Raw genomic sequence first — 27,094 nt, 5'->3', positions numbered from 1 at the left:
CCTTAATCCCACATGCGTTCCTTTTTCTCTTCCCCAAATGTAATCCTGCTCTCTCAGACAAAGCGTATTATTCTGGCTTTTGCAGAGACATCCCAGGAATACGGTGGTGCCTTGCGACACGGCTTGAATTTGTTCCGTCAGCGCGCTCTCAAGTCAAAGCGCTTGTATCCCCAAGCATCTCCTCTGATTGAAATACCTTTAATCCTATTCCAACCCCCCCCCAAAAAAATTGTTTTGTAATTTTTTTTTAAATTACTTTAGCCAAATACAATGTTTTTACTAAAATGAAGTCGTTTGTGCTAATTGTATGGACATTGTTCGACTCCTCCTGGTAACGTGCGCCTTGGCCAGCATAATACGGCCACGAAGACACAAACAGAGAAGACTTTCACAAATACTCGAAATGACTCAGTAGACCGCGGGAAGGTTTTTCACAGAGGATAAAGAAAAAAAGACGGCCGTGGGTAAATTGTCTGTCTCCGTGCGTTGATGCACTGTTTGTGTTCAACTATCCGTTGCTTGAAGGGTTGGAATCCCGTCACATAGCATTCATCAGCTCGTCTACGGCGTTCTGCATTGTGTGTTAGCATGAAGCTGAGTTGTACGGGTGATTTAGATACGGAGCGTCAGTGGTATCGCAAGGCACCACTGTAGATGGTTGGTGGATCAAACGCAAATTCAAAAGAACATCTCTTTTTTCGTTTTGCTTAGCTTTCCTTTTGTACGGTCCAAGCCAAGGGTAAGCGTAAGCGTAAGCGTGCGGCGGCGGCGGCGGCGGCGGCGGCGGCGGCCGAGCGAGTGCGCCGGGCCGGGGCCTGAACGGAGGTGTTTGCGCAGCGGCAAGCTCCTCTCCTCCCATACCTTGCTCTCTGGGACGCCAACTCGGACAGCCAGCACCAGACCACGGCCACTATTACAATCATTCCTACGAAGGGGATGGAGAGAACAGGGTGCTCAGACGCATGGATGAATCTCTGAGGAGGGAACCACACAAACACAAGGACCGTGGGGATGGCGAGGGTGAATGCGTGCATGGAAGGATGCAAATCATACACGGACAACGGCGACGGCTGCGAGAAACGCACAATGGGACACACATTTACAAGTGCAACATAATCTGGAATGGCCAAAAGCAGCTGGTGGTTCCAATGCAGGGATTGCGTCACATTTGCGTCGTTGTTACCAAAGAGGAAAGGCCTCAAGCGTGAAAGTTGCCATTGTTGGAAATTTCAAAGAAATTTAACAACCAATAGCCGCCAAAAGGTTTGCTTTTTAGATTTCCTTTGGGTTAGTTCTAGTTTTTTTTCAAATACCAGCCTCAAGCATAGAGTTGGTGGCCAAACCAGAGAATAACCACGTCTCGAAAGAAACAGTCAGCTCAAAGGTTTGGAGACATTGGATTGATTGTGTTTCGGAATTGAGAACAATCTTGGTTTTCAGGATGAATGCCTTCCAGAAAATCACAAAGGAACATTGCCCATCCAAAAAGCACGTCAATCCGGAACATCTTCACGTGGCCGCCACAATGCCGAAACGCGTCCGCTCTTCAATGGTTGCTTCCGAAATTTGCCAACTGCGCTGCTCCAAAGTCATTAGCCGCGTTCTCACTGTGCGCTACGGCTGGCTAAAGTTAGCTAAGGGGATGAGGATGAGGCGGATGAGGATGAGGAGGATGAGGATGAGGAGGATGAGGCGGATGAGGATGAGGGTTGTTTGAATGGCCCTCCCTTGGCTGAGCCACTCGCTCACCGACATTGAGAGGAGAAGGACAGTAGCGGAGACGGACGGGCAGGCACGGGTAGACAGTTTGACGCAACACACAGACGTCTGGTCGCACACGTTGCAGACGCGACGCCGATGGAGGGCGGCACGCTATCGCTTGCGATCCTTTCCCACCTCTTTTGTTTCACCCACTTCCAAATGTTTGAGACCAGCCAGAGGCCACGTGACTTGACAAGCGTCAGTTTTCGGGAATCTTGGGATTTGCTTAGCTAAGACGTACGAAAGACTTGACTTGGGCGTCTTCAAGATAGCGGGCAATTTCTTTTGTTGAATTGAGAAGACCCGAAAGGAATGTAGAAAATACCACGACTGGTTTGGAATCATTTGAAAAATGAGGAAAGCACAGTTAGCCTTGACGCTACATGCTAGTACTGAGCGTAAAGTAGCGGACGTCAAATGTGTGTCTTGACGTATGACTTGTTTGGCATTGAGTATAGGGACTGCGCTTGACTTATGCGGGAGTAACTTGGTACTCTTGTACTCTTGGTACACTGACTGACCGCGTCCCTTTGCAGTGAAAGCTATTGTTGCTGTCCACTAAAAGGTTTCCCCTCGTGCTAGGCCGTTTGCTGCGTCAATTTTCTCTACGTTTGTGTTGCGCTCCTCCTGTATGTTGTGTTTAGGGGGCCGCCAATGAAAAATCTCTGGTACTACGCGCTGGCGACTGCAAAATGTGCTCGGTGAAATTAAGGCGACATTGAAGTGCAATTGGGTGCAGGCAAGACTGTTGGAAAAACAAACAAGATGTCAGGCATGGCAAGTTGTTACTCCAGAAAGTTTGGAGGGACGCTGCCAAGTTCAAGAAAAGTTGGAAACGTTTTTGAGCAATATGTGATGAAAATAAAACGCATTTTCATAGCAACTGCAAGCCGTAATGGCATCTTCACCTTTGGGTGTTCAAATGCAAGTACTCATACTCCTACTTGGTGTGAAAAATAAATGGTATTGTGTCGTAGGACACCATGACACATTGCAGAATAGAGAATTCCAATCTTGTGATGTTGTGTTTTGCATCTTGCGTGCCCATTTTTTTTTTTTTTTTTTCATTACATCACATTGGAATGCTGCGTTCTTTTTCCGAGCCATGCAACGCAATCCTTTTGCGGTGCCACGTCCGCATATTTGTTCTTTTGGCTCAATTACTAACGTATTTGCCATTGTCAGCCCGCTGCTTTAATGTCAGGCACAAATGGTGTGGAAATCGCACTCGCTTGAGCAAGATGAGAAGCCTCTAAAAATGACAGCCTGGCATGTTTGCTACTGGTTGTTTTGTTTGCTGAGCTCGCTTCATTAAGACCACAAACGATCCTCGTGTAATTGTAAATGAGTGTGATGACGATGGCGTCGCAACGATGAGTCCTTTTAGTTCCCGTCGAACGATGCGTGGAGCCGCCCACACCGGCCTCGGTGTGGCGCGGGCCGGGTCGGGCCGGGCGGGGCGGGGCGGGGCGGGGCCGGGCCGGGCGGGGCCGGGCCGGGCACCTTCCTGTCCGCTCCAAACGCCAGCCTGCCTGTCCTCTTGGCGCTTTAGCACGTTTGGAAAGCTGCGCTGTCTCACTGAGATCGGAGGACAGACACAGCGGCGGTGCCGAGGCCTGTTGCCTTCTTGGCACGGAAAGCCGACCGGTTTGAGACATATTGTACGCCACCACAGCATGAGAGACACACAACAGATACAGTCGGTGTGATGCCATTTGCGTTAGTCTACACAGTACTGTACAGTCGGTCATAGAGAAACAAGAGAGAAAACAAACAAGAGAGAAAACACAACCGGTGGGAGGGTCGGGGAGCCCTACCCTTAATTACAGTGGTCCCTTGACTTAAGAGTTGAATTTGGCTCGTAACTCAATTTATGAATTTTGCCCATTCAAATGAATTGAGCTGCCATTACTCGGTTGCAGTCCACCTAAAACAGCACATTTGATTTGGTTTTAATACAGGTGTGGAGTGCCCCAAGGCTCCATTCTTGAGCTCCTCTACTTCCGCTTGGGTCCATCGGCCAAAGCATTTTTAATAAAGACAATATCTCTGTATTGTAAAAAAAAAAAAAAAAAAGGATAAAAGAGAATGTAAAGAAATCAACTGGTTTTATAGTGTGTAATTACTCTAATTATAGTGTGTAATTAATTACTCTAAGTACTGTAGTATTTGTGGTTTGTAGATGTGCCTTTGAAGGGAGTGGTCGCGCGAGTGAAGCTGGGAGTCGTACCGGTCGGTTAGTCTACGCGTGAGCGTGTGGGCGTGAGTTGTGGTCTAGAGCGGCTCCCTTTTGTATTTGTGTCTTTGGCTTGTTCAATGAACGTCTCCAAGTCCATCGATGACTGCGGTTCTCCTTGCCCACATGGGAGGACGTTACAGGTGCTCCATTTTTTTTTTTTTTTTTTTTTCACTTTACGTCACAAAAGCAGCGGCGTGTCTCGCTAGTAACTCTAATTTTGGCTTGCAACACAAAACAAAAACTTGAGCAAGCGCTGGCTCCTAACTCAAGGCACCACTGCACACAGACCACAGGTTTTGTTTGGTTTTGTTTTAGGTGTGTTTTTTTCCCATGTAAAACATGTGCCTTGGCCTCATGGAAGCTGTAAAGCATTGGTTCATTGTGCCGGGCGTTGCGCGGCCTTCCTCACCTGGTCCCCCCCGGAGAACTTCTCCAGCTCCGCCTTGCAGCGCTGAAGCTCCTCCTCCAGCTGGTTGCGCTCCTTCTGACTGCTGTCGTACAGCTCCTGCAGCTCCCGCAGCTCCAGCTTCAGCCCGTCGCACTGGAGCAAAGGCAACCGCGGCGTTACACGACACGTCCCCGACATGCTCGCAGAACACGCAAACAAAGCAGAACATGCAAAGATATGCGTGCATGCGTCTTTCAGAGGTGGACCTCATCGGGCGTGTTTGGGTGTGAGCTGTGGCCGATAGCTGCTTCTACCCAGACGGGTGCTCGTTGTGTTTTGTTGTTCTCCCGGCGAGCACTGACTTTTGTATTATAGAGGACAAATCTGTCCGTTCATTTTGAACTCGATAAAACAGAGTGTCAACTTAGTTCACTAGACAGTGAGTAGTTCTTGGTACTGTAATAAACAAAGAATATTTCACTCAACTTCTATAAGTGACGCAGTAATCTGTCATTATTATTATTATCATATATACTATTATTAATAAGTCATTTTTCGTCGTGGCTCAAGAATGTATGCCTGTGAGTATTGCTTCCTTGTCCATCTTCATGTGGCGCTGCGCCGCTTGTGTTCAAATACCCGTTGCTTAAAGTGTTAGAACACTGCCACGTGGATGCTATTTGCTAGCTGTTCTGTGGCACTTCCCGCTTTGTGTTAGCATAAGCTAGCAGAGTCAAAGGCAGAGTTGTGTGGTCGTTTGAAATACACGCTGTGTGATGCTCTTTGTTTACTTTGACGGCCCACTCGAACCGTGCGTAACATGAAACGACTTGACGCCTCTTGTTCGAACAAAGTCCGCTCGCAAGTCCCAAGGGCCTCCCGACCTCTCTTTGAACCTGCGAGGCCTTCTCCTCGGCCTGTTTCAGCTGCTCCCTGAGCGAGAAGATCTCCCCGATGCCGCCGTGCCATCCGGCGGGCTTGCCGTCGAATGAGATGTTCTTCTGGATGGAGGCGTCCACCAGCCGGCGGTTGTCCGCCTGCGCCATTGTCATGTAGCTCTCGCTCACGTCGGCGGCGGCGTCAACGGCGGCGGCGGCGGCGGCGGGCGTCTCCGTCTCCTTGCCCTCGCTGCCCTCCTCTTCCTCCTTCAGGGACAAGTACACGCTGGAGCTGGGAGGAGGGCCAAAAGGAGAACAGGTGAGGAGCCAGCTGACATACGGTATGGAGGAAAAAAAAAAAAAAAAAAAAAGACACTGCGCCTGCGGGGAGAAACTGTGGCGCTGTGGGAATTTTGGTCCGTTCCTCCGGAAGTACAATTATGATGAGGAAATTGGACCTTGCTTCCTCTTTGAAGGGCCTTCCCCGTACTAGTCTCTCAAAGTAAAAAGCAGTGCAATTGGTGGGAAGGAATGCGCAACGCGCAAACTACCTTCACGGCTGTCCGCCCCTTCTGCACTGCAGCATGACAGCTATTGGGTTTTCACCATACTGGCTTGCTGCAAAAGTGTCTAACCCAACTATTTTCACTTGGGACTGCCTCAAACAAGGTCCAGACCTTGACTCTTGAGGCCACGTAATGCCACGTAGTGAAGAATTTGAAAGAGTCGGGCGGAATTTCCCAACACCTGCAGTCACACACTTCAAGTGTCCCACAGAGTTGATGGGTTTGTTCTCAAGCGTGTGTCTGGACTGGGTCAGAGGGTGGAAGCCGCCTTCATCTCGCCTTCTTTTAGGTTCAAGTTTCTTGACAAAAATGTCTGGATAAATGAATGGATATTTTGGCTGAAAAAATCCCTGGCGAGTAAGATGCATTTGATGTGTTTTGAGTTTTTGCAGGTGACGTAGGAGCCGAGTTGTGTGCTTCTGACGCAATCTTGCATTTTTGCGTGGTATGATTGCGACGCGATGGTGGCGCTGCCACTGCGAGTCCCCCCTGAGGGCCCAGCTAGCCAATGCCGCCGCGCGTCCCGTTCCCACAGCGCGAGGGCCATCCCATCCGACAGGTGCAGTCGGCCTCCCCGTCAGTCAGCCGGTCCACTGAGCGCAGCTGCCCGCCCGCCGGCCCGCCGGCCCGCCCGCCCGCCCGCCCCGCGTGACCTCTCACCATGTCCTCTGTCTGCGCAGCAGCTGCAGCCTCTCCGAGAGGCGCTGGTTGTCCTCCTTCAGGGCCTGGCACTCCTCCCGCAGGGTCCGGCACTCCTCCTTCAGCAGGTCCACGTCGCCTGGGTGGGACAGGACAGCTTAAGGGAGACGGGAGCCGTCGCTGCCTCTACCCAAGTGGACCTTTTAGGCCGCTCTACTTTGCTTGAGTCATGAATGCGCCGAGGCTGATGAATCAACAACGTCGAGATTGTTCGCCAATTCCCGCACCGGGCTCAGCGGTGACATCGTGTGATATAAACACACTCACCACTTCCCCCACATGACTTAAGGGCCCCGCTATTCTAATTGCGCACAGCATTCCCTTGACAGCGCAATCACAGTGGTTCCACTTATTAAAGATCATAAATGATTTACGGGCTCGAGTGGAGGACGCCAACGCCATGTGACGGCACGCTCGCTATGAAAGATGCATGGCTTTGTGCTGTCTTGCTTCATGTGCAAAGGTTTGTCAAGATATAGCCTAGCTAAGGCTATGCAACGCAAGACAATATTGAGTCGGCAAACTCTTAAGCATTAATGCAGTTTGACATTTATTTCAGTACGTGTACGCCGTTTGTACCTCCGCTTCCCCGCCATTCCGCACGTCTCCCAGATCTGTTCTTTTGTCTGTTATGCCGCTATGTGCTGAGGTGGGGCTTTTTTTCCCACATCCCATACTGTGCCGCCCATCGCTGCATAGTTTGGGAGCTGCGACCCTCCCTCACAGAAAGCTTTAATATATTAGGAAAAAAAAGAAAAACAAAAATCTGAAAAACAAAAAAACTATTTATTTTAGGTGTAATTCCACTGCCGGGCACTAGATGGCGGCATGCCATTTCATTTGACACTGTACATTTGAGAGAAGAATGGTGAAGTATTTCAAGCTTAGCCTAGGTTTTGCCAAGCAAAATTGAATGCCAAATCCTCTTTTATCCTGGTTTTTGCGCCTACAGAAAGTGACAATTGTAGGCTCATTTTATAGTGTACCTTTTTGGGCATGATTATTGATGTACTGTCTAATGTTATGATTAAAAAAGATCAAATTCAGGATTTGTTTTCCTGTAAACAAAGAGGGAGTGGTGCACTGTTGCACTGTTTGTGCAATACTTTGGCCTTGCGCCAAATGCGTTTGTATTATTTGAAAGACTTTGTGGAAAAACTGAAGTGCTGCAAAGGCGCTAGAAACATGCCTGGGGAGTGTTGGAATGTTCTCACCCTCCCTCCTCTCGGCCTCCCTGCGCTGGCTCTTCATGGCGATCTCGGCCCTCAGCGTGGTGATCTCCAGCTCGTACTCGCGCGCGTCGTCGCTGAGGCGCTGGAGCTCGGCCCGCCGCCGGCACAGCTCCTCCTGCAGCGAGGCGATGTCGTTCTCGCGCTCGGCCGCCGCCTCCTCGGCCGCCTGCTGCAGCAGCAACACCTCCTCCTGGGCCAGCCGCAGCTCCTCCTGAGCCTCGGCCAGCTCGCTCTCCTTCTCCTCCTCCAGGCTGTCCATCTCCTCCTGCACCGAGCGCAGCTGGGCTGCAGGGGGGCCGGCGGGCGAGCGAGCGAGCGAGCGTTTATTGTCAATTACGTGCAATAGCTGTTTTGACAAAGAATTCTTTTTTTTCTTTTCCTCAGACAATGAGGCTTTTATTTATTCACCACCTTTTATTGAACAAAAACCTCATTGTCATGCATGTAAGAAGACAAGATGAACTCACTAATAACCACACCGTTTTGATAAGTTGGCATGACAAAAACATGTTTGCTCACAAAATGTATTCCTTTTTTCCTAAACAGTCCCAGTGGCCCAACTAAGAAGAAGAAAGCTCGTTGTCATCCGTGGAGGGTGAAAGCAATATAACCTGCCTATTTCAGGAGAAAGTCTGCACACTGCTTTCCGAATGTTGAGAGTACAAGTGAAAAGTGGTCACAAGGCGGCGATATTTGAGTCAAAATAACACCGAATTTTGTACTTCCCATCACTGGTAAAGTGTGTAAGTGGGAGGGTAGAAGTGACAGCGATAGAATTTTATTTCGGGATCTTTTGCCTGAAAGTGAATATTTTCAGGAAAATGTCACAGTGTGTTTTCCACTTTGAAAAAAGAACACATTTGTTGACATTTGTTCAATTGTTACAAATGTGGCCTGCCACTGCGTTTAGTATGCATACCTTTGTGGTAAATGTGTTGTTTTGTTTTTTAAACCCCCCCCAAATGATGCAATTTTCCTGTGGCTCCCGCAGATCCAGTGCAAGTTGCTGGCTGGGCCTGCTGACGTTGTGCTCATCAATTATTCCGCACTCTCTCAGGCCACATTTGCACTGTGCATGGACTTCATCTTGGAGGAGTTTATTTTGTATGTTGAAGCACCAAGAGCGATCCCTCTTCATTGTCACGAGAGCAGACTTGAGCAAGCCATGACCTTTTCCTGCTGTCACCATCCTACTGAAGTGCTGTTGAAAATGTGTGCGCTTCTTGTCTCGTACCTTGCAGATTCTGGATCTGTCGAGTGAAGGCTTCGGCCTGATGGGCGCTGGCCAGACGCTCATCCTCCAACAGTCCTGGAGGAAGGAGACGAGGACGAGGACGAGGTGAGGACGAGGTGAGCAGGGTGGCGGGGGGACGAGGGCGAGATGTGGCAAATGGAAAAAGAGATAAGAGGAACATGTCAATTCAGCAGACGGACAGAAAGATGACAACCTGATAAGCCGTTCGCCCTTCAAGCAAAAGTGAGGGACGAAAGCCACGACGCTCGTGTGTGTGTGTTTTTTTGGACTGGAGCACAAGGCAAGCTGGAATTTCTTGCAATGTGAAGGATCGGCCCTTTGCCATCGGAGACAATGGAACGGGAACGTGACCGTGCTGAAGCCAGCAAAGACATGGATGGGAGACGCTAGAAGTAGGGATGTTCCGATCAGGGTTTTATGACACCGGTATCGATCGTGCCCGAGTGAGATCGGCCGATACCGATTCCGATCGCGTGGAATATCGGTATATTTTTTCCATTTATTTATGGTGACTGCTATTATGCAATATTACCTGAAAAAAAAGCAGCCATATTATTGCCCTAATTTTGACAACAATCTATATATATGTTCAAAAGCATGAAAAAACACAAAACCGTTGCTGGCACGAGACAACATCACCTCTCAATACCACCTGTATTTTGTCTTTTGGAATATGCCTCGTTTCAAACATCGTCATTAATAGCCAGCAAAAAAGTCCCTTGAAGACTCAACATCGACACACGACTGACATCCATTTAACACTTGTAAAACTTCAACGGCATATTAGGCCTTCTTTCAGGAAACGTTCCATGCGACAATACTCTCTCTGGTGGAGCTAGGTCTGTCAAGTATTTGCGTCCCGGTAGCACGTAGCGAGGCTCGAAGTGGGCGAGCAGGCGGCGGAATCCGGTGTTTTCCACCGCCGAGAACTCTTGGACATGGACTGCGAGAAATGTCATTATTTTCCTGGTAATTTGCGTTGCCTTTTGCCTGTGGCGGTCATACGGGTTTGAGTTGGTCAGCATGGGCTGCGCTTGCTGCCGTTTCATTGTTGCTGCTGTGCCCGCCTTGACTTGATTCAATGCAGTGAGCCCCGTAAACTCACCACAGTTTTCAGTCAATTGCTTGCAAAATCAGCGGCCTCTGGCTTTTGCGAACCCCCAAATACCGCCAGGTTTCAGCTTCGGAGGTCACGCTAAAATTTGCAAGTCTTTCATTTCACTGGGAGCTTTCATTCAAAGGCCACACTTCTCGGCTCTTTCGCAAAGTCGCTAAGTGACGCGCCGCTGGCAGCACAACTGAAATAGTCCCCCGGTAGCAGGGATAGCCGCTCATGCACCTTATGTCACTCCCTGACAATGTTGCCTGAGGAACCCCGACAGTTGGCGGCGGGGAACAGCTGAGCTGCCCCACCGGGAAGTCTGGAAGCTTCTCTCGAGCGGACACAGTTGTCCCGGGAATGCGCTGCTGCCACACGCACGCGCACCCGCATGTGTGTCGGCATGACGCACACACTCGTGAGGTGCCTGCGGGTCATTCCCCAGAAGGCCTCGAAAAGATGACATCAGGGACAACATATAGGCGACATGTTTGAGTTTCTGGAAGGGAGCTGTTGAGCTCATCGTGTTGCTTTTAATTTGACAGCCAGCAGGGATGATCGTGGATGAGCACCACCAGTGGAGGGAGGCAAAATAGCTAGGAGAATTAGACAAAAGGTGTGTGTGGGGTTTTTTTTTTTTTTTTTTGAATTCCAGTTGCTCCTCCAGCACAGCAGCAGCATGAATTATTGCACAACATGAATTATTAGAGACTCGTCCTACAATTGGCACTGGCTGGCAGACAATTTGAGCAGGGGCAGCTCTAAAATATTCTACTTTGTCAAGCATAATACTCATGAAATAGAATGTTAAGAATTCAATGGCATCGTGACGAATTGCTTGCGGCTCCCTGTGGTGTGCGGCAGCTGGCCACCAGGGGGCAGTATCATACAGTCATGCAGACAAATGAAGAGCAACTCGAAGTCACTCCGTGAAATATGAACGAGATCTTTTTTTCACATTTTGAAGTATGTGCGTCTCTGTGAGTATTGTCCCGGTCATGTTTGTCTTCAAACAGCCGTTGTATTACAGACAGGGCGGATTCTGTTTATGAGCCCACTTGATGGATGTTTTGCCTCGTGTGTTAGCATGAAGCTAACAAAATGTTGTGTGTCAAACAACTCGCAAGTCGGGTCACTCGTTCGTCACTGTACATGGTTCTGGTTGAACGTAATTCTGTTTTGCGTTATCGGTCACTTTTACAGCAAATTTCAAGTGGGAGTGGCAAACAAACAGCCTTGGAATTCTTTAAAGTTTGAATGAGAGGGGCGGTACCGGGGGGGGGGGGCAGGTTGGGCAGTGCTCACCCACGAACACACTCTGCCCACCCAAAGAAAACTGGATGTAGTGGTAAATAAATGAATGGTAAATAAAAAATCTAAATCAAATCAACTTTTATTTGTTTAACCCAAATCACAACAAGTTATCTCAATTAAGGAGAAAACAAAACACGTTTTAAGGTGCGGTAGCCCTACGCTGGATTTCGACCTACTTGAGCATCGTAGCACTTTTTTGCCCCCCCAGGTAAGACTAATGCCCACCCACACCTGGCATCCTGGTACCACCGCCGGTTGAAGTATGTTTGAAATGAGCAAACTGTGCAGTATTTGATGTCTGGTATGCTCCCCCCCACAGGTTTGACTGTATCTGAAGCCAAAGAGCGCCTCCTGCTGGGCCGAGTCTCACCTTGCAGCTCCAGGAAGCTGTCGTGGTGCTTGCCGGACGTCTGCCTGGCGTCTTCCAGCTCCAGCAGCAGCTGCAGGACTTGAGCCCTCAGCTCCTCCAGCTCCCGCTCCTCGCTGGGCTCCTTCCGGCCGCGGCCGCCCTCGTCTTCGTCCTCGTCCTCGTCCTCGTCCTCGTCCTTGCCGGCTCGCTCGCGCTCCATCTCCACCTTCTCGTCGTCGGCGCGCTCCTCCAGCACGCCTCTCTCCTTGCCGGCGACGTGCTCCACGGCGGGGCTGCTGTCGCCTTTGAGCTCGCTCACATCATCTGAAGGAGACATGAAAGTGGTCGGCCGGCCGGCCGGCCGGGTGACAAAGCCTCCTGGCATCAAGTCTTTTTGTTCAGGCGGGCCGCTTGAAAGCAAGCGCCGCCATTGTCTTTTAAATCAATAGCACCTTCTTGTGATTAAAGGGCCTTTGAATCGTCTTTTTGTGCAGCAGCAGCAGCAGCAGCAGCAGCAGCAGCAGCACGGGCCCCCATTTGAATATTCAAAATATCGCCCGCCACCTTTTCATCATGGCCGAAGCTGACGGGCTTGACAGAATGGAGCCAAGACAGAGACGAGGGCCACGGGAAGAAAAAACGGAGTGAGGCACTGGCACACACACACACACACACACACACACTTATAATTTATGATAAAAGACATCAAATTATATTTAAACCGAGCTGTCCAAAGTACTCACACTCTGTACCGAATTAGAGCCGCAGATACAACTTGTAGTACTGATTCAGCTGCCGTTTGAAGTAAAAAAAAAAGTTCAGACTGTGTTGAAAAGTGAAAATGCATTTTTACCGTCAATGTCTGTTTTGCTAACGTGGCACAGCAACAAAAACAAACTTGTCTGGGTTTGCCCCCTTTATGACTTTTCACTTTTGTCCACGGTTGTCTTTAAGACTTGACTGGCCAGGAAGCGAGTCGGCCGCGTTCACGCCCACAACGGTGTAAATGCCCTTTTCTAACTGCTCTTGTTTATGGAAACGGTCCAAGAAAAAACAAACAAACAAACAAACAAACAAACAAACCTCCACCCGTGCACACAATTAGACGACGCTTGCGCTGGGCACGATCAGAGCCCCAAATGTTACTGACAAGTCATAGTGACGCATTTTGTTTAGAATGTTGCAAACGCCGTCTTTAGCTGATGTAGCGCTCGTGCTGGGGAAAAGGATGGGGGGGTGACATGACATGTATCCATTGCAGGTGCCTGTTTTCAAGTCTAGGAAGTCACATTAAAAGTCACTGGAATGATAAATACTCAAGTGAAGTGCAGATACCGGAACAACAAAGTTATTTGTGTGTGTTTTTTGCTGCAACCTGCCATTGTGCATCCTGTCTCAACCTTGCAGTCCGGCAGGTGGCGTGAGTGAGCTGAGAATGCGGCCAGGAGTGTGGAGGGGAGGGGGAGGGGAGTAAGGGGAGGGGGGACGCGACGCGACGCGACGCGACGCGACGCGAAGGGAGGGGAGGGGAGGGGGACATGCTGAGGTCATGACGATGACTCGGCACTCAGCTATGCGAGTCAACGAGTAGCAACCCAGGCGACCGTTGAAAGGAGATGTGACAAACGTGTCTCTGGCGCGTCTCGTTGTCTTTTTTCTTCCCTCCCCAAAAGACACGAAACAGTGTGGACACAATTGAGTCATCGTTTCGTAGTTTGTTTGCCTCATGAAATAGTTTGAGAGTTCATTTGTCGTAAATAATGACATGCTACCTTTTAAAGGCAAACATTGGAAATGCACATGTAACGTTTTTTCAAATCATTTGTAAAATTGAATTCATTACACAATTCAAATGGAAATGCACACAATGGATTCTTTTATTTTAATAATAAACGTGCATATTTGATATGTATTTCTTAATTCGTTTGTTTTTATTCATTCATCCCATTCAATAAATGGTGAGTTGCTTGATTTTAAATGGTTTTTAAATAAATACATTCAAATGCATTTATTTCAAATGTATAGATTAAATAAAATAATAATAATACAAATATATGTCATATGTCAAAAAAAATCGGAATATTTTATTATTACAATAAATGTATGTGTTTTACATGTATTTGTTCATTACATTATTTGTGGTGATTCATCATAAAATGAATAATGGTAAATCTCATCAAAATGAACAATTTTGGATTAATCATGAATAATACACTCAAAATGAATCATGGGTTGTCATTTAATTATTTGAATAAACATGCATTTAATTTATCTGATTTAATAATTGGTGCATTGATCCGTATTCAAAGTTTTTAAAAAATGATCGAAACCAAACATTTTGTATTCCATTTACCAGTGCTGTCATGAAGTTATACAATAATTACTTAATTAGTTTCAACTAAGTCAATTCTAAAACAATTCAAATGATTATTGTTGAGGTCATCGAAATGAACGGTTTCACATCCGTGTAAGTCACGTGTACACTTGAAAGAACGTTACGCTGATTTTTACAAACGGTCTGGCCCGTCTCCCCGTTTTGAAAGCCAAAGTGGGCCCTCGAGCCCAAAGGTTTGCCGCCCCCGATCTGCTCCGGCCGATGACATCGCGCACAGCTGTTGCGTGCTCATGAGAAAAAAAGAGCGAAGGCGGGGCGTGATGTGCGCCAAAAACAATGCGACCGTCGCCAGGGGATCGGAATCATTTCAGAAAAAGGAAAAAAAGGGTCCCGGCCGCACGCGTGAGCGTTGCACAAGATTTGGTGTCGCTTTGTCGTGGCCTCGCTTCTCACCAAACTGGAGCGACTCCTCCCTGACGGCCAAGCCTTGACGTTACAAGTTCCATTCACTCCGTCGCCACACTCGCAACTCAGAACGCCCTTGCTTACGATTGCGCTTGTACGAGCCATTTCGACGAGTCTGCCTAACTTCCGCTCATTGTTGTCATCCTGCTCTTGTTGTTCCTAATGAAGGGGCCGGCCGCGCTGTCGTTATCTCACTCGGGCGGCTTGCTGAGCGGCGCCAAAGATGCGACGACGGACCAATGCAGCGGGGAACCGTGCCGAGCGTGAACTAAAGATGCGCCTAATTCAAAGTAAGTCGCACAGATGTAATCTCAGCTCCGGGGATCCTTGTCTACTTGCCGTAATTATTTCCCTACTTTTGTGTCACCGCCAAACACGCGCGCGCGCACACGCACACACACTTTGCAAGATGGAATCAATTGCATCGCAATGAGGCGTCCAATTGGCTTCCCACCTTTCCTTCCGTCCGTCCGTCCGTCCTTCCTTCCTTCCCATCTTTCCTTCCTTCCACTTGCACCAGCGCCGTTCATTTCAACCTTGGAGCCGTCGAGAGGCCACGTGGGAGCTACGGCGGCCGCCGGCCTATTTGGTCCCGAAGCTTTGACGCCGTCATCGGCAGTAATAAAAAGCCGAGCCGCTCGTATTGAGCCGGCGGGTGAGGGCAGATTGCGCGGCGGACCGCGAGAACGTGACACACCGACACCGGTTTGAAGATCTTGTCGACCATTCGGCGCGTCGACTTCACCGCTCCGTACTGACGGTTTTAGCTTGAGCCCCGTGATTCGCCAACGGCCTGCTGTGCCATCATTAGCGGGGACGAGGCACCGAACTCAAGGGAATATTGGACTAGAAATGAGATCGGCCGCACGGCGTTGGCAAGATAGGAACGTTTACATTTTATTCTTACGCTGTGATCGTTTCCTGGCTTTTCACTCGCGGCCTTTGTGATCACATTGGCCATGATCGTGGCCGGTCTGGAAAGTCACGCCCGCCGGCAGCCGTGCAAAAAGAAAGAAGCGGCGAGTGAGCGACTGAGCGAGCGAGCGAGCGAGAGGCTTTGTCAGTCCGCAGGCAGGACCCGCCTGTGTAATCCCGCCGCACCGTTTTTTCGATTTGCTCGAGATTAAATTCAAACGTGAATGGGGCCAGTAAAGACTTCTTTTTTTGTTTTAAATTCCGGGTGCCCTTTGGGATTTGGTGAGGGCGAGAGTTGAGCGAGCGCTAATGAAATGTTGCCACGTGGCACAATGGCGGATTTGGCTGAAGGACGCGAGAAGTGCAGCTTACGTCATTGTTTTGTGACATGATGTCAAGGACATCAGCGCGCGCTGTTCACGCAAACAAAGCAATCGTGCGAGTCCACTGAAGTCTTTCTGAAGAAAAAGCAAAAAGTGGAATTTGTGTTATAGGGGACAATTAGCAAACAATTAAGCCCACCTCAGTGTGACGCACACCCTCCTGGCCCCACCTTACTAACCCCTAACACTCAAATTTGAAAACCGAACCCTACTTTAAACCATACTTCTATACCCTAACCCAAGTTTGATACCTTACTTCCAAACCCTAACCCTAATTCGAAACCCCACTTCTAAACCCTAACCCTAATTTGAAACCCTACTTCTAGACCCTAACCCTAAAATGACTTTGCTTTGTCCGCGCTCAATCTACACGATTAAACTCTTCGAGAGGCAAACAAGCGGGGTCGACATGGCTCAGTGGTAGAGTGGTCGTTTCCAAACCCTCAGGTTGCGGGTTCCACACCCAGCCAGCCCTTGCGACCGTGTCGAAGTATCCGAGAGCAAGATACTGACAAACAATAAAATACAATACAGTTTTATTCATGTCACAACGGTGACAGCTGTGACAAAGCACTTTACATACAATAACAAAATAGCCATAACACAACAAGTAAAATCAATAAATGAACACAAAACACTATATAGAATTGACAACGGAAAACAGCCGAAAATGTGTCACTTTCAGGTCGGATTAAAAGCCAAAGAATGGAAACGTGTCTTCAAACGGGTTTTAAAAATGGACAAAGAGGGGGCTTGCCTTACATCCAATGGAGGGTCATTCCAAAGGGAAGGACCAGACATGGTCGTTTTTTCTACTATACGTGGTTGTTTTTTTCGCCCCAAAACTCCTTACAATACATGCTTGTTTTTTCCCCCCAAAAAAGCCTTACTATACATGGTCGGTTTTTTTTTATTGTTTTTTTTTTATTTTTATTATTATTATTATTATTACTTTTTTTTTTTTTTTTTTTTCAAAAAACGCCTTACTATATATGGTCTTTTTTTATTTTTGTAATTTATTTATTTATTTTTCTTTTTTTTAATTTATTATTATTCTTTTTGGGGTTTTTTTTGTTTTTGTTTTAAAAAAAAAAAAGCCATGGTCATATTTTATTTTTAATTTTTTTTTCCAAAAAAAACGCCTTACTATACACCGCCGTTTAAAAAAATCAAAAATAAAAAACGAAAAACGTCTTAATATACATGACAGTGACTGTTTTTGTTGTCTGTTGGGGGCAAAATCATTGAGTCCCTTTTGGCACGAGGCCAGAAATAGGAGAAATGGAAATAGGAGATCTCATCGTTTCACAGAGTTTTACAATTGCCTTACAGTACACGAGAATAGGCATTCTGTGTTACAAAATTGTGTGAGTATCCCTTCACAATTTCTCAATTTCTGTTAGGCCTAACCTGCAGACAGGTTAGAAAAGCCAGGTGAGGCCTGTTGACTGTTTAGCCATTCATTTTGGGAAAAATAATCCTCAATTTGCTTCTGCTGTTTATAACCAAACCATTTGTGTGGAGGTGCCGCCTTGCCCTGTACGGATCCGCGGCTTCTACGGGGCGACGTATCTTTCGGCGGGAAGTCCCTCACGAATAGTCCAATCAGCTGCAAAGTGGTCGGGAGCTAGCGGGGGACGCTGTGTGTGAGCGCCGCTAATCTGGCAGGTAATGGCCGCATTTACAAAAGAAAGGCGGCCAGTTGTAGGCTGTTGAGTTGTTAGTTCAAAATCCCAGCGCCTTTTGGCTGTGCTCTAGACTTGAATCAAATCTAAAATCTCAGTCTTTCCAACGCCTATTTTGAAATGCCGCGTGGGTGCAGCGGACGCGTGTCGATCCCCCTCCCGCCTGCCCGTGAATCCCCAATCGGGATGCTGTGCCGTGGATGCCCAAAGCGACTGGCCCGTTGATATGTCGCTCATTGGCCTTTGTCTGAGGAATGTACGCCCCCTCGTGTGGGAGCCTCACACGGGGCACCGTTCACGCTTGGAGCGCTGCTGCCAATGAGCATCCGAATAATATGGTTTCCCACGTGGCAAGCCTTGTTTATTACATGGACAAGTAGTGTCATAAGCGACACACACACACACACACACTCTCTCACTGTATTCCCGTGTAGGAGGTCATGCATAATGCACATACCATCTTTGAAGTATTGCACTGGCAAACACATTACACGCGCAGTATTCATCCGAATAGGAGGGGAGAAGTGGGGGGGGGGAGTTGTGAAGTGCCAGGAAAGAGGAGGCCAGGAGTGAGTGGAACAAGGTGGGCTGAAGCAGGTGAAAAAGTTGCTTGGAGTGTGTGTGTGCGTGTGTGTAGGCGCTGCGGAGAGATTGGTTGAGTGGGAACGCAGGGAGCCGCTCGCTGGCTCAGGCACGTAGGAGGCGCAATATGGTGGCGGGTAGCTGCAAAATACAACAAGCAGCTTGCAAATCCCGGGCACCCCAGTGTGGCCAGTGGGTGCTGCTACATTCCGTCCGTCCGTCCGTCCTTCCTTCCTTCCTTCCTTCCTTCCTTCCTTCCTTCCTTCCTTCCTCCCTTCCTTCCTTCCTCCCTCCCTTCCTTCCTCCCTCCCTTCCTCCCTCCCTCCCTTCCTTCCTCCCTCCCTTCCTTCCTTCCTTCTGTCCGTCAGTCAGTCATTCCGGGAATACAGCGAAGCCTTGTTTGTAGCGCGGTATACGTTTCAGACCCACACAAAATAGGTGCAGATCTGCCATTTCTATTTCAAAAAGAAACATTAAAAGTGGTTGTACTTCTGTCACGACGACCGTTGGTCTTGCTTATCTCAGGATATGGCGTAGAACTGGAAAAGAGTTTGCTGATCATCATTTCAGAGCAAACTGAACCAAACTAAGGCATTTGTTTACATCTGCGATGGTTGGCCACTATCTCTTGTGTTTGTTGCACAGTCCTTGTTCCTGTGACAACCAATCAGAGGATGGAAAACCACGGATGTCAATTCGAAATGTGATTGGTTAAAAAAAAGAAAAAATGTCATTCCTAATACAAATGAAGGTCCGCTGATAGTGTAGTAATACACACGCCTGAGTTGTGTGCGGGCAGCGTGGGATGGATTCCCGCTCAGTGACAGCGTCTATGTGTGCCCTGCGACTGGCTGGCGACCAGTCCGGGGTGTAGTCCGCCTTCGCCCATTGACGGCTGGGATAGGCTCCGGCAACTCCCCGCGACCCTGTATAGGATAAGCGCTTTGGAACATGACATGACAGAATACAAATGAGTTTACGTTTGAGGAATCGGCATTAGTGATCGTGCGAAGCTGCTGAAATCTGATTGGACAAAAAGAAAAAAAAAAATGAACAACGATTTACAGTGAGAAACACTACCAGATGAAGAGAATCGACTGTTGGGAAGAAAGAAAAACAATCTCACGGAGCAAATAGGAGAATTTGGGTCATCGGCGCTTGTGATGGCAAAGTAAGGCCTTACTTGACAGCTCGACGCTAAAATCAACAGACGGTCAACAAATGACAAAATTGCAACGCGGTGAGAGCGTCCCGGGACCTGTGTCGCTAACATGTAGCGTCTATGCTAGGTCAGGTCGTGGTTTGCTGTCTTTTTTTGTTTCCATCTATCCAAACTACAACTTGTTTTGTCCTGCTTGTGAAATGTCGTCAACTGCAACGTGAAGTCCAGAAACAACTTGTGTTTCTCAAGCAGACTTCCGTCCGTCCTCGGGCGGCCTTCAGAAGTCACGCCGCATTCAAACGCCACACGTGCCGTAACGTGTGGTCTTTGCATTTTCTTGCTCCAACCGGAGGTGTCCTGGAGTGAGCCAGGACAACAAGCCGAAGCCCGCCGGAAGCCCGCCGGAAGCCCGCCGGAAGCCCGCCGGAAGCCCGCCGGAAGCCCGCCGGAAGCACGCCGGAAGCACGCCGGAAGCCCGCCGGAAGCACGCCGGAAGCACGGAATTCCTCCTCCGTGTCGTGAAGAGCACAGAAATGATTTGAAAGTGCCGTTGGAAAAGCTGGAATGTTTGTGGCAGACGCACGGCTGCACACAGGAAGAGGAAGCCGCTTCGCATGCTTGACACTGCTTACGAGGTTATTGACCTGCCGTGGCTTTTCTCCCCCACCTTCATGCGCTAATAAACATCCTCCTGATAAACACGCACGCACACCCACAGCAAAATCCTCAGTCTGCATGTCTATCAAAAGCTGATAAAAGATACTTCCACATTCACACGCGCTCAAAACAACAACATCGTCTGCATTGTCAATTGATCTTTTTTCAAAGCGCTTCCAGATGTCCAACACCAGGATGGCTGTGCATCACAATGGTAAATCAACCAGATTAGCAGCGCTTTTGGGCGCACCCTCGCCGCTCCGCCCGTGCCTCGTTCCTGTCCAGGAAGTTCATTTCCGAAACATCAAGTGGTTTTGGCGGACCCGCGCTCGCAGAGCAGCCGACGGCGGCAAAAACATGACCGGGAGGTTGCGCAACAATGCTGCGAAAATTTCAGAAGCAAGAATGTAACCAGACAAGTTGCTGCCAGAAAGCAATTTGACAAACAATTACTCGCTTGTTGTGAAATGATTGTCGCTGAGACTTTTGCAGCATTCATTTGGATGAAAACCAACAGAGACGTTTTTTTTTTTTTTTTCTGCAGCCTTTGTAGTAAAACCAACAAAGTACTCAAGACACAAAGACAACTGGCGACGTAGAAGTTAACCAGATTAGCAGCGCTTTTTCACCGATTGTCCTTTGGCCGAGTCCCTTTCCTCTGTTAAAAGTTCAGTCGAAACCATCGGAGCAGTTTTTCTAGCACCCTTGGACAACACCAACAAACGGCTGCGAAAACATGGCCAGAAAGTATCAAAAGAGCCCACGAAGACCTCCAAACAAAGCTCCTCTCTCGCCCGCCTGCATTACCTGCCAGTGCGTCACCTGCATCCAAGCCTGCATCCGCACGCGTGCCAGTCTGCTGGCCCCATACAGATGGGATCACTTTCATCTCCCCTTCCATCCATCCATGCGTCCGTCAGTCCGCCCGTCCGTCCGTCCGTCCGTCCATCCATCCATCCATCCATCCACCCATCCACCCATCCACCCATCCACCCATCCTTCTCTGCCTGCTAAAAATAGCCACCAGCGCAACATCACGACACACGGAGGGTGACGAATGGCTAGCGCACAGACCTGTAGCGTCCAAAGCCTCCTCGATGAGCGGCGGCAAGCGCAGGCCATCCATCGGCTGCCGCGGCGCAGGCACGCCAAGCCAATGCGGGGGCGACGGAGAGGATCACGGGCACCACGCGCCCACTCCAGCTGCAGGCAAGCGACCAGAGACAGAGAGAGAGAGAGAGAGGGAGAGAGAGGGAGGCACACGATAGCATCCAGCGCACGCACACACTCTCGCATTCGCACAGGCTGCACCCGAGAGAAAGGAGGGAGGAGGGTCCACGGAGCGTGGGAGCGATGGCGAGAGGGGAGGAGCCGAGTTGCTGCTTTCCACACGGCAAATTCCTTCTTCCCGCTCTCTTGCTCCGTCTCCCTCCCAGCTTGGGTTTGAGTTGCCGCCTCGGGTTTTTTGCACTGTTCTTTTCATCCGATGTTCAAGCTCCTGTTTTGACCACCTGCATGGTGTCTATTGTGACGCAAGCGGTCTGATTTTGAACATCTTCACCTTCTACCCAAGTACATTTTTCGGCTACTCCTGCTTTATTTTTCAGAAGACTTTTACTTTGATGTATAGAAGCGATTGCTGTCACCCCCAAAGATCGCCTCGTAGCTCTCGTTACGTTCCACCTTTCAACGCGATATAAGTTTCACGTTTTAATGTGAAAGTTTAGTTTGGCCTCCGCCTTTGGCAAAACAAAACAATTCCTTCAGGTGACGGGCGGAACCCAATGTAGGTCGCCGATGTATCATTTCTTCAATCTTTTGAAACGATTGGCCATATGTTGTTTTCCAGTATTAGAGTAATTGCATAGCTAGTAACTTTGATTTATAAGACACAAAAACAACTCTGCCGGTGAGCCGAAAGGAAGTCAAAGTTACCACGTTGAAACATGAAACTCGTCATGTTAAAACGTGATAACTTTGTGAAAGAAGCCCACTTCCTTGGTCACGGGAGTTGGCCCAGTGTTGCACTGAAGAATCCCAAAAAGCGGATACTGCCCCCTGCGTGTCACAAATGGAACTAAACCTTGATTTCGAGCCGTATTCATCGGAAAGATGGGCCCGTCCTTTTTTCATCCCTGCACTTACCTTGAAAATGGAATTAGATCACTCCTCGCTTTAGTATTAGAAAAGAAAGCAAATGCAACCTTTTATGAAACGCCAACTTGACATCACTCAGCTTCCAAGCAAGAGCTCTGTACAGATGCACCATGAAAAAAAAAGCCTTCGAGTGGAAGCACGTGGACGATTTACGACGTCGTCATGCCTTCAGAAAGGCGGATGCAACAAACTGTTGCCTTTCAGTTCAATAATTAGCCCCCGTGGGAGGTGTTACGTAGCGGAGACAGTGCCTTGCGGGACTCCGCCGGACTGCTGCTTGCGCGTCTATTCAAAAGAATGCGCTCGGATTTTCCACATGATATGAGGCGCGCATGAAAGTCACCCTTGTGAGATGATCCAATCCCATAGACACCAACAACCAAAGTGCGCTCGATTTACCATTGCCAGCCAGGCGTTGCCCTCGGCCACTCGTGACGCCGTCTTCAACTTTCGACCGACGTTCGAAAAAGGAGCAAACTCATTTGAATTTGAACCACTTCCTGGTTCACGTACGGCGGCGGAAATGGACAAGTCGCGTTCCCCTTCCATTGTTACGCCGTTCATCTTATTCTCAAATGTAGCTTACGTGTTTTTGCCGTGCCAGGAAGCCATAGAGGCCACCCGGGCACAGGAACAACCCCCCAAAAATATGCAAAACAAAGGACATTTCGACTTCTTCCGTCAGTCGCCATCTTTGATTTCCTCAGCACGTGTTTTCTCACGCTTTGAACTGCAATAATGACTTCCAGAGTAGGCGGAGTCAAAAGAAACATTCATGACCCCCCACCCCCCAAGTAGGATTCCCCCCTTTTCTCTCTGTGCTCACAGCTAATTGAGAACAGCGGCCCCCAGTCATCTTCGGTCTGCACGCATTCGTCTTCTGCTTGGCTTTCTCACCTCTTTGTCGCTCCGAAGCTCGCCCTCGCCTCGCCGACATCTGGAAGCCTCTCACCCCGTACGTCAGGAGGCGCAAATGTGAGGCGTGTCGCCAAAGAGTCCCAAAAGACGTCAGCGCGCAATCCGTATGGGTGGGGGGAGGGGGGGTTTGGCGTGCATCTGGGGGGGAAGGAACGCTTCTCGCTGCGCTCTCTGGCCCTGCAAAGAGGATATTCACATCAGAGCGCTGTCACACAGCAGGAAGTGCTTTACACACACACGCGCACACACATACACACAATAGTCACACATGACACCACATCTGAAAGAGGAAATGTTAAAAAAAAAAAAAAAAAAAGTGTGTGCGATGCTTACTCATCTTGTAGCTTGTACCTGTGATAGAAGTCATGTCGGTGCTTCTTTTTTGGGCCCCAAACAAGAGTTGGCAAAGGTACTGACATGCTCTACTCAAGTACAACTACTGGTACATGTGTTGAAAAAAATACTGATTCAAGTCAAACTACTGATTTGACTCCAAGAAAAGTCAAAAATACAATCAATCAAAACAAAATGAAAAGTACTACCACCCTCATGACTCTTGTCTGTCTGAGTACTTTTTCACTTTTACTTAAGTAAAGAAGTTGAATCAGTACTTCTGCTATTACCAAAGTAATAGTAAAAATACAAAAGTACTCATGCCTAAGATGAAAAAGAAAAGTACTGATTCGATTTCTTCACTTAAAGAAAAGTGAAAAAGGAAGTATAGATACTTGGGTAAAAAAAAAAAAGAAAATTCTCATAAAATCTAAAACTAAAGCTCTAAAGTTAAAATGACATTTTTTTTCTTTTAGGGCAGTAAAATTATGACATTTTTTCCTGGGACTTAAATGTGATTTAGAATTATGACATTTTTCTTAGTTTCCTTATATATATATTTTTTAAAATGTTTTTGGCAAGCTAGCCACCGTACTGTATGTATCACAGGTCTACAAATGTACAATTTTGATATTGTAAATTGATGGCATTTTTCTCATTTCAAGTTTCTCAGTGTAAAGTCCCAATTTGTGCCTTTGGCCGTGTGTCCCAAACGCTTGCACAATGTTCCGGGGTGTCGTTAAACATGACTTATTCGTCCCGCAAACACAAGCCATCCCGCACAGAGTGAGGTCACCGAAAAAAAAAAAAAGCGAGACATTCTCTCCATTGCTCTCATACTAGCGTCTTTGTTTTGTCCAAATTGTCGAAGTCACGGGCGGGGGGACGGCCGCAGTCCGCCGCAGGAATGTCGAGTGTGCAACACAAACGCTCACATTCATGCAAAAAGCACCGTTTTTTTTTTTTTTTTTTTGTTGCCATTCTTCAGCGTGTCTCCGACACCGGAGCCCACTCCAAACTCAGCAAGAGCGCTCGTCAGTGTGGCCGGGCGGCTGTGTTTGGACACGATTGAAGTTCAGCACCTGTCGCTTGAACGGCCGCGATGCCAGGAATTGCGCAAATGTCCGGGACCTTTCTCATTGTTGCGAGTGTGAGCAGAGGCGGGCTCGGGCGGGCGGGCTCGGGCGGCCGGCCCACACCTCCACCGGGCCCCAAGTAAAAGCAGCCTAACCACCCGCCAATAAAACAAAGCGTCTTGTGTTTTGTTTTGTTTCTTATGAAGAAAAAAAGAGCACTTTTGGTCAGCCCGCCCTGGCCCCGGCCACCAGGTGGCAGTATACTGCAGTCATGCAAGAATAGCAACACACCATTCTACCACCACTGAATTGTGAACCAGTTAGATGCCGAAACATTGGTTCACTCTTTGCAGAGGATAAAGAATACATGCCCGTGAGTTAAATGGTTGTCCGTCGGCAAGTCAGACTAAACTTTCACTCGCACCCACCAGCTTCCGTCAGTGTTTCGAAACAATTTTTTTTAAAAAACAGACGCCCTCCCATCAATGCAGTGATCGCATTGAAGACACACAACAACGGGTGACGAGGTTTGAAGAGAAATAGTGACTCACGACGTTTTGGAAGCCTCTTCCCAGCCTGGTCCCTCACTCAAATCTGTCCACCCAACAACAACAACTCACAATTTTCCTCCCCACGCTCGCCGCGGCCATCGAAGCCTCGCCGCGAAAAATAGACGAATGACGGATGACGAATTAAATAAAGGCGTTTCCGTCCATGCTTAACCCGTCGTCTATTTTGAAATGTATCCGGTCATTCGTGGACCGCCGGCAAAATGGGCGTCCGTTCGCGACGGCCCGACGGTTCGGTCCGTCACTGACGGACGCCCGGCGGATTCCATAGACGGAATGCCCAGCTCTGGTGATGAGGAATAGGCTCCAAAACCCGCTGAAAATCACTTGGAACAGATTCAGCTTGTTTGTGGCATTTACGGACGTAACTGTGAACACATTGAAGAGATCAAAACGGCTGCTCTTGTCGAAGGTGATTCCTTCTTTTTACATCCAGTCGTAAGGGCCAAAGTGAGTACCAACGTGCAATGTTCACCGTGCCTCAACAAAAACAACATCTGCTTTTGTGGATTCCAAAAGTGAGCTGAAGTGACATGCTCACTCGCCACATTGAAAGGTCGACCAAACCGAGCAAGAGTAAAGGCAAGTTAACTTGCGTTTAGGATGTGTGCTTCTAAAGTTCATAGTCGTGTTTTGTCAGAAATTGTAAGAATTGGAACTCCCGAAAATAACATCAATAAAAGAATCTCTATACCCGAGATCGGAGCATCTGCTTTTTTTTTTTTTTTTTTTTTAACCATGGATGCCTGTTGTCACTAATTTGCATGGTACCTAAATCTAGATCTGGTTAGTAACCTCAATTTAACATTCGGAAGTTAATTTACTTCAACGGAAAAAAAACAACGTTTTTGTAATTATTGGAAATTAATTCAGGTGTCAAGGGGGTAAACGCTATGTGGACTTTTTACATCCGCTGCGTGTGCCATGTTGAAATGAAAGGAGCCGTGCCGCAGCGGCCCGGCGAGCGCCGATGAGATGCCGCACGGCTCGGCGCGGCGCGGCGCGCTTCGGGCCGCGTCTGATTGCCGTGGTCGGCCGGCGGCGTCATGGAAGCGGCCAGCCCTGAAAGACGCGGCCAGCCCTGAAAGACGCCGCCATCCTTTTCGCCGCCACACTGCCAGCTCCCAGCATCGCAGTGGTGCGCTGCTGTTGCCTAGCAACTGCAAGAACTCAGAGAGGTGCCTTTGAATTAGGCCGTTCGAAAAAAACAAAACCAAAAAAAGGGTGATATATCAGAGCCCTTTCATGATGCGCGTATCCGTAAATCTTGACATTTACTCCCGTCTACTTTAGGTATAGCAGCACCTCGCGCGTCTGCCTCGCAGTCAATGGGTTCAGGGTTTAAATCCCTGATCTTGTGTGGAGTTTGCACGTTTTCCTCCAGGTCCTCCGACTAACTCCCACCGTTCCATTTAGTCTAAAAAATGTGAACATATAAATGTGAAACGGGCTAGCAAATTAGCATACAGCAAAAGACTGAATGTTCATTCTGAACAAATACATCCCCGGTTTCGTAACCAAGTAACTAGTTATGGACCTGTAACGAAAACTCAGTACCTAACAAAAAGTCAAAACTACTGGTAAGTAGGAGAACTGTACCTAGGTAACTGTAAATGTAACTGTAGCCAAGTGACTTTAACTGTAACCGAGTAACTAAACAAAATCACTAACTATCTGTAAGTAAGTCACTTTAAATGAGTCACTGGCACTAAGTAACGGAGTAAAGCAAAGTAAGCAAAAAAAAAAAAAGTCAGGAAAAGTCTACTGAAAGAGCTGAAACGTATTTGGGTCGATTCAGAGGCACTTGAAAACGGTGGCGGGTGGGTGCTGGCTCCCTTTGAACCAGGGGCGGAGCCAAAAGGCGGCTAATGGGTGGGCCTGGAAAAATCAGGGTGGGCCTGAATATTTCTCTCACTGAGCACAATCCTCCTGTCCCGACACATAGTATATTCAAATATAATGACAAACTGAATCATATGAAGTTCAGAACTTCCTCAGACAACTACAATTATGCCATTCTTAATATTCAATCAAAGAAAAAACAACAAAACACAAATTCCCAAAATAATTGAATAAT

The 27,094-nt window shown here is 48.3% G+C and overlaps 1 protein-coding gene and 1 long non-coding RNA gene across 2 annotated transcripts in view; one reads left to right on the top strand and one right to left on the bottom strand.

The window, feature by feature from the left end:
- Positions 1-27,094, bottom strand: part of LOC147149417 (uncharacterized) — a 35,121-nt gene that overhangs the window by 6,559 nt on the left and 1,468 nt on the right. Inside the window, exons 3-10 of the mRNA XM_086028507.1 lie at positions 23,019-23,216; positions 11,802-12,104; positions 8,998-9,072; positions 7,746-8,048; positions 6,493-6,610; positions 5,273-5,558; positions 4,410-4,541; positions 862-974 (exon numbers count right to left, since the gene is read on the bottom strand). Coding sequence (XP_085884633.1) covers positions 862-974; positions 4,410-4,541; positions 5,273-5,558; positions 6,493-6,610; positions 7,746-8,048; positions 8,998-9,072; positions 11,802-12,104; positions 23,019-23,216 — 1,528 coding nt within the window. The remainder of the gene's footprint in view (positions 1-861; positions 975-4,409; positions 4,542-5,272; positions 5,559-6,492; positions 6,611-7,745; positions 8,049-8,997; positions 9,073-11,801; positions 12,105-23,018; positions 23,217-27,094) is intronic.
- LOC147149418 (uncharacterized) lies at positions 14,179-20,009 on the top strand. The gene is made up of 2 exons (XR_015086492.1): positions 14,179-14,870; positions 19,660-20,009. It is a non-coding gene; the product is annotated as an uncharacterized LOC147149418 (long non-coding RNA).

Source organism: Filicampus tigris, chromosome 4 (assembly GCF_054856515.1).
Source record: "Filicampus tigris isolate MCC_2025a chromosome 4, RoL_Ftig_1.0, whole genome shotgun sequence".
NCBI classification, from domain to species: Eukaryota; Metazoa; Chordata; class Actinopteri; order Syngnathiformes; family Syngnathidae; genus Filicampus; species Filicampus tigris.
The sequence above is the reverse complement of the archived record's forward strand: the minus strand, read 5'-3'. Positions and strand labels throughout refer to the sequence as shown.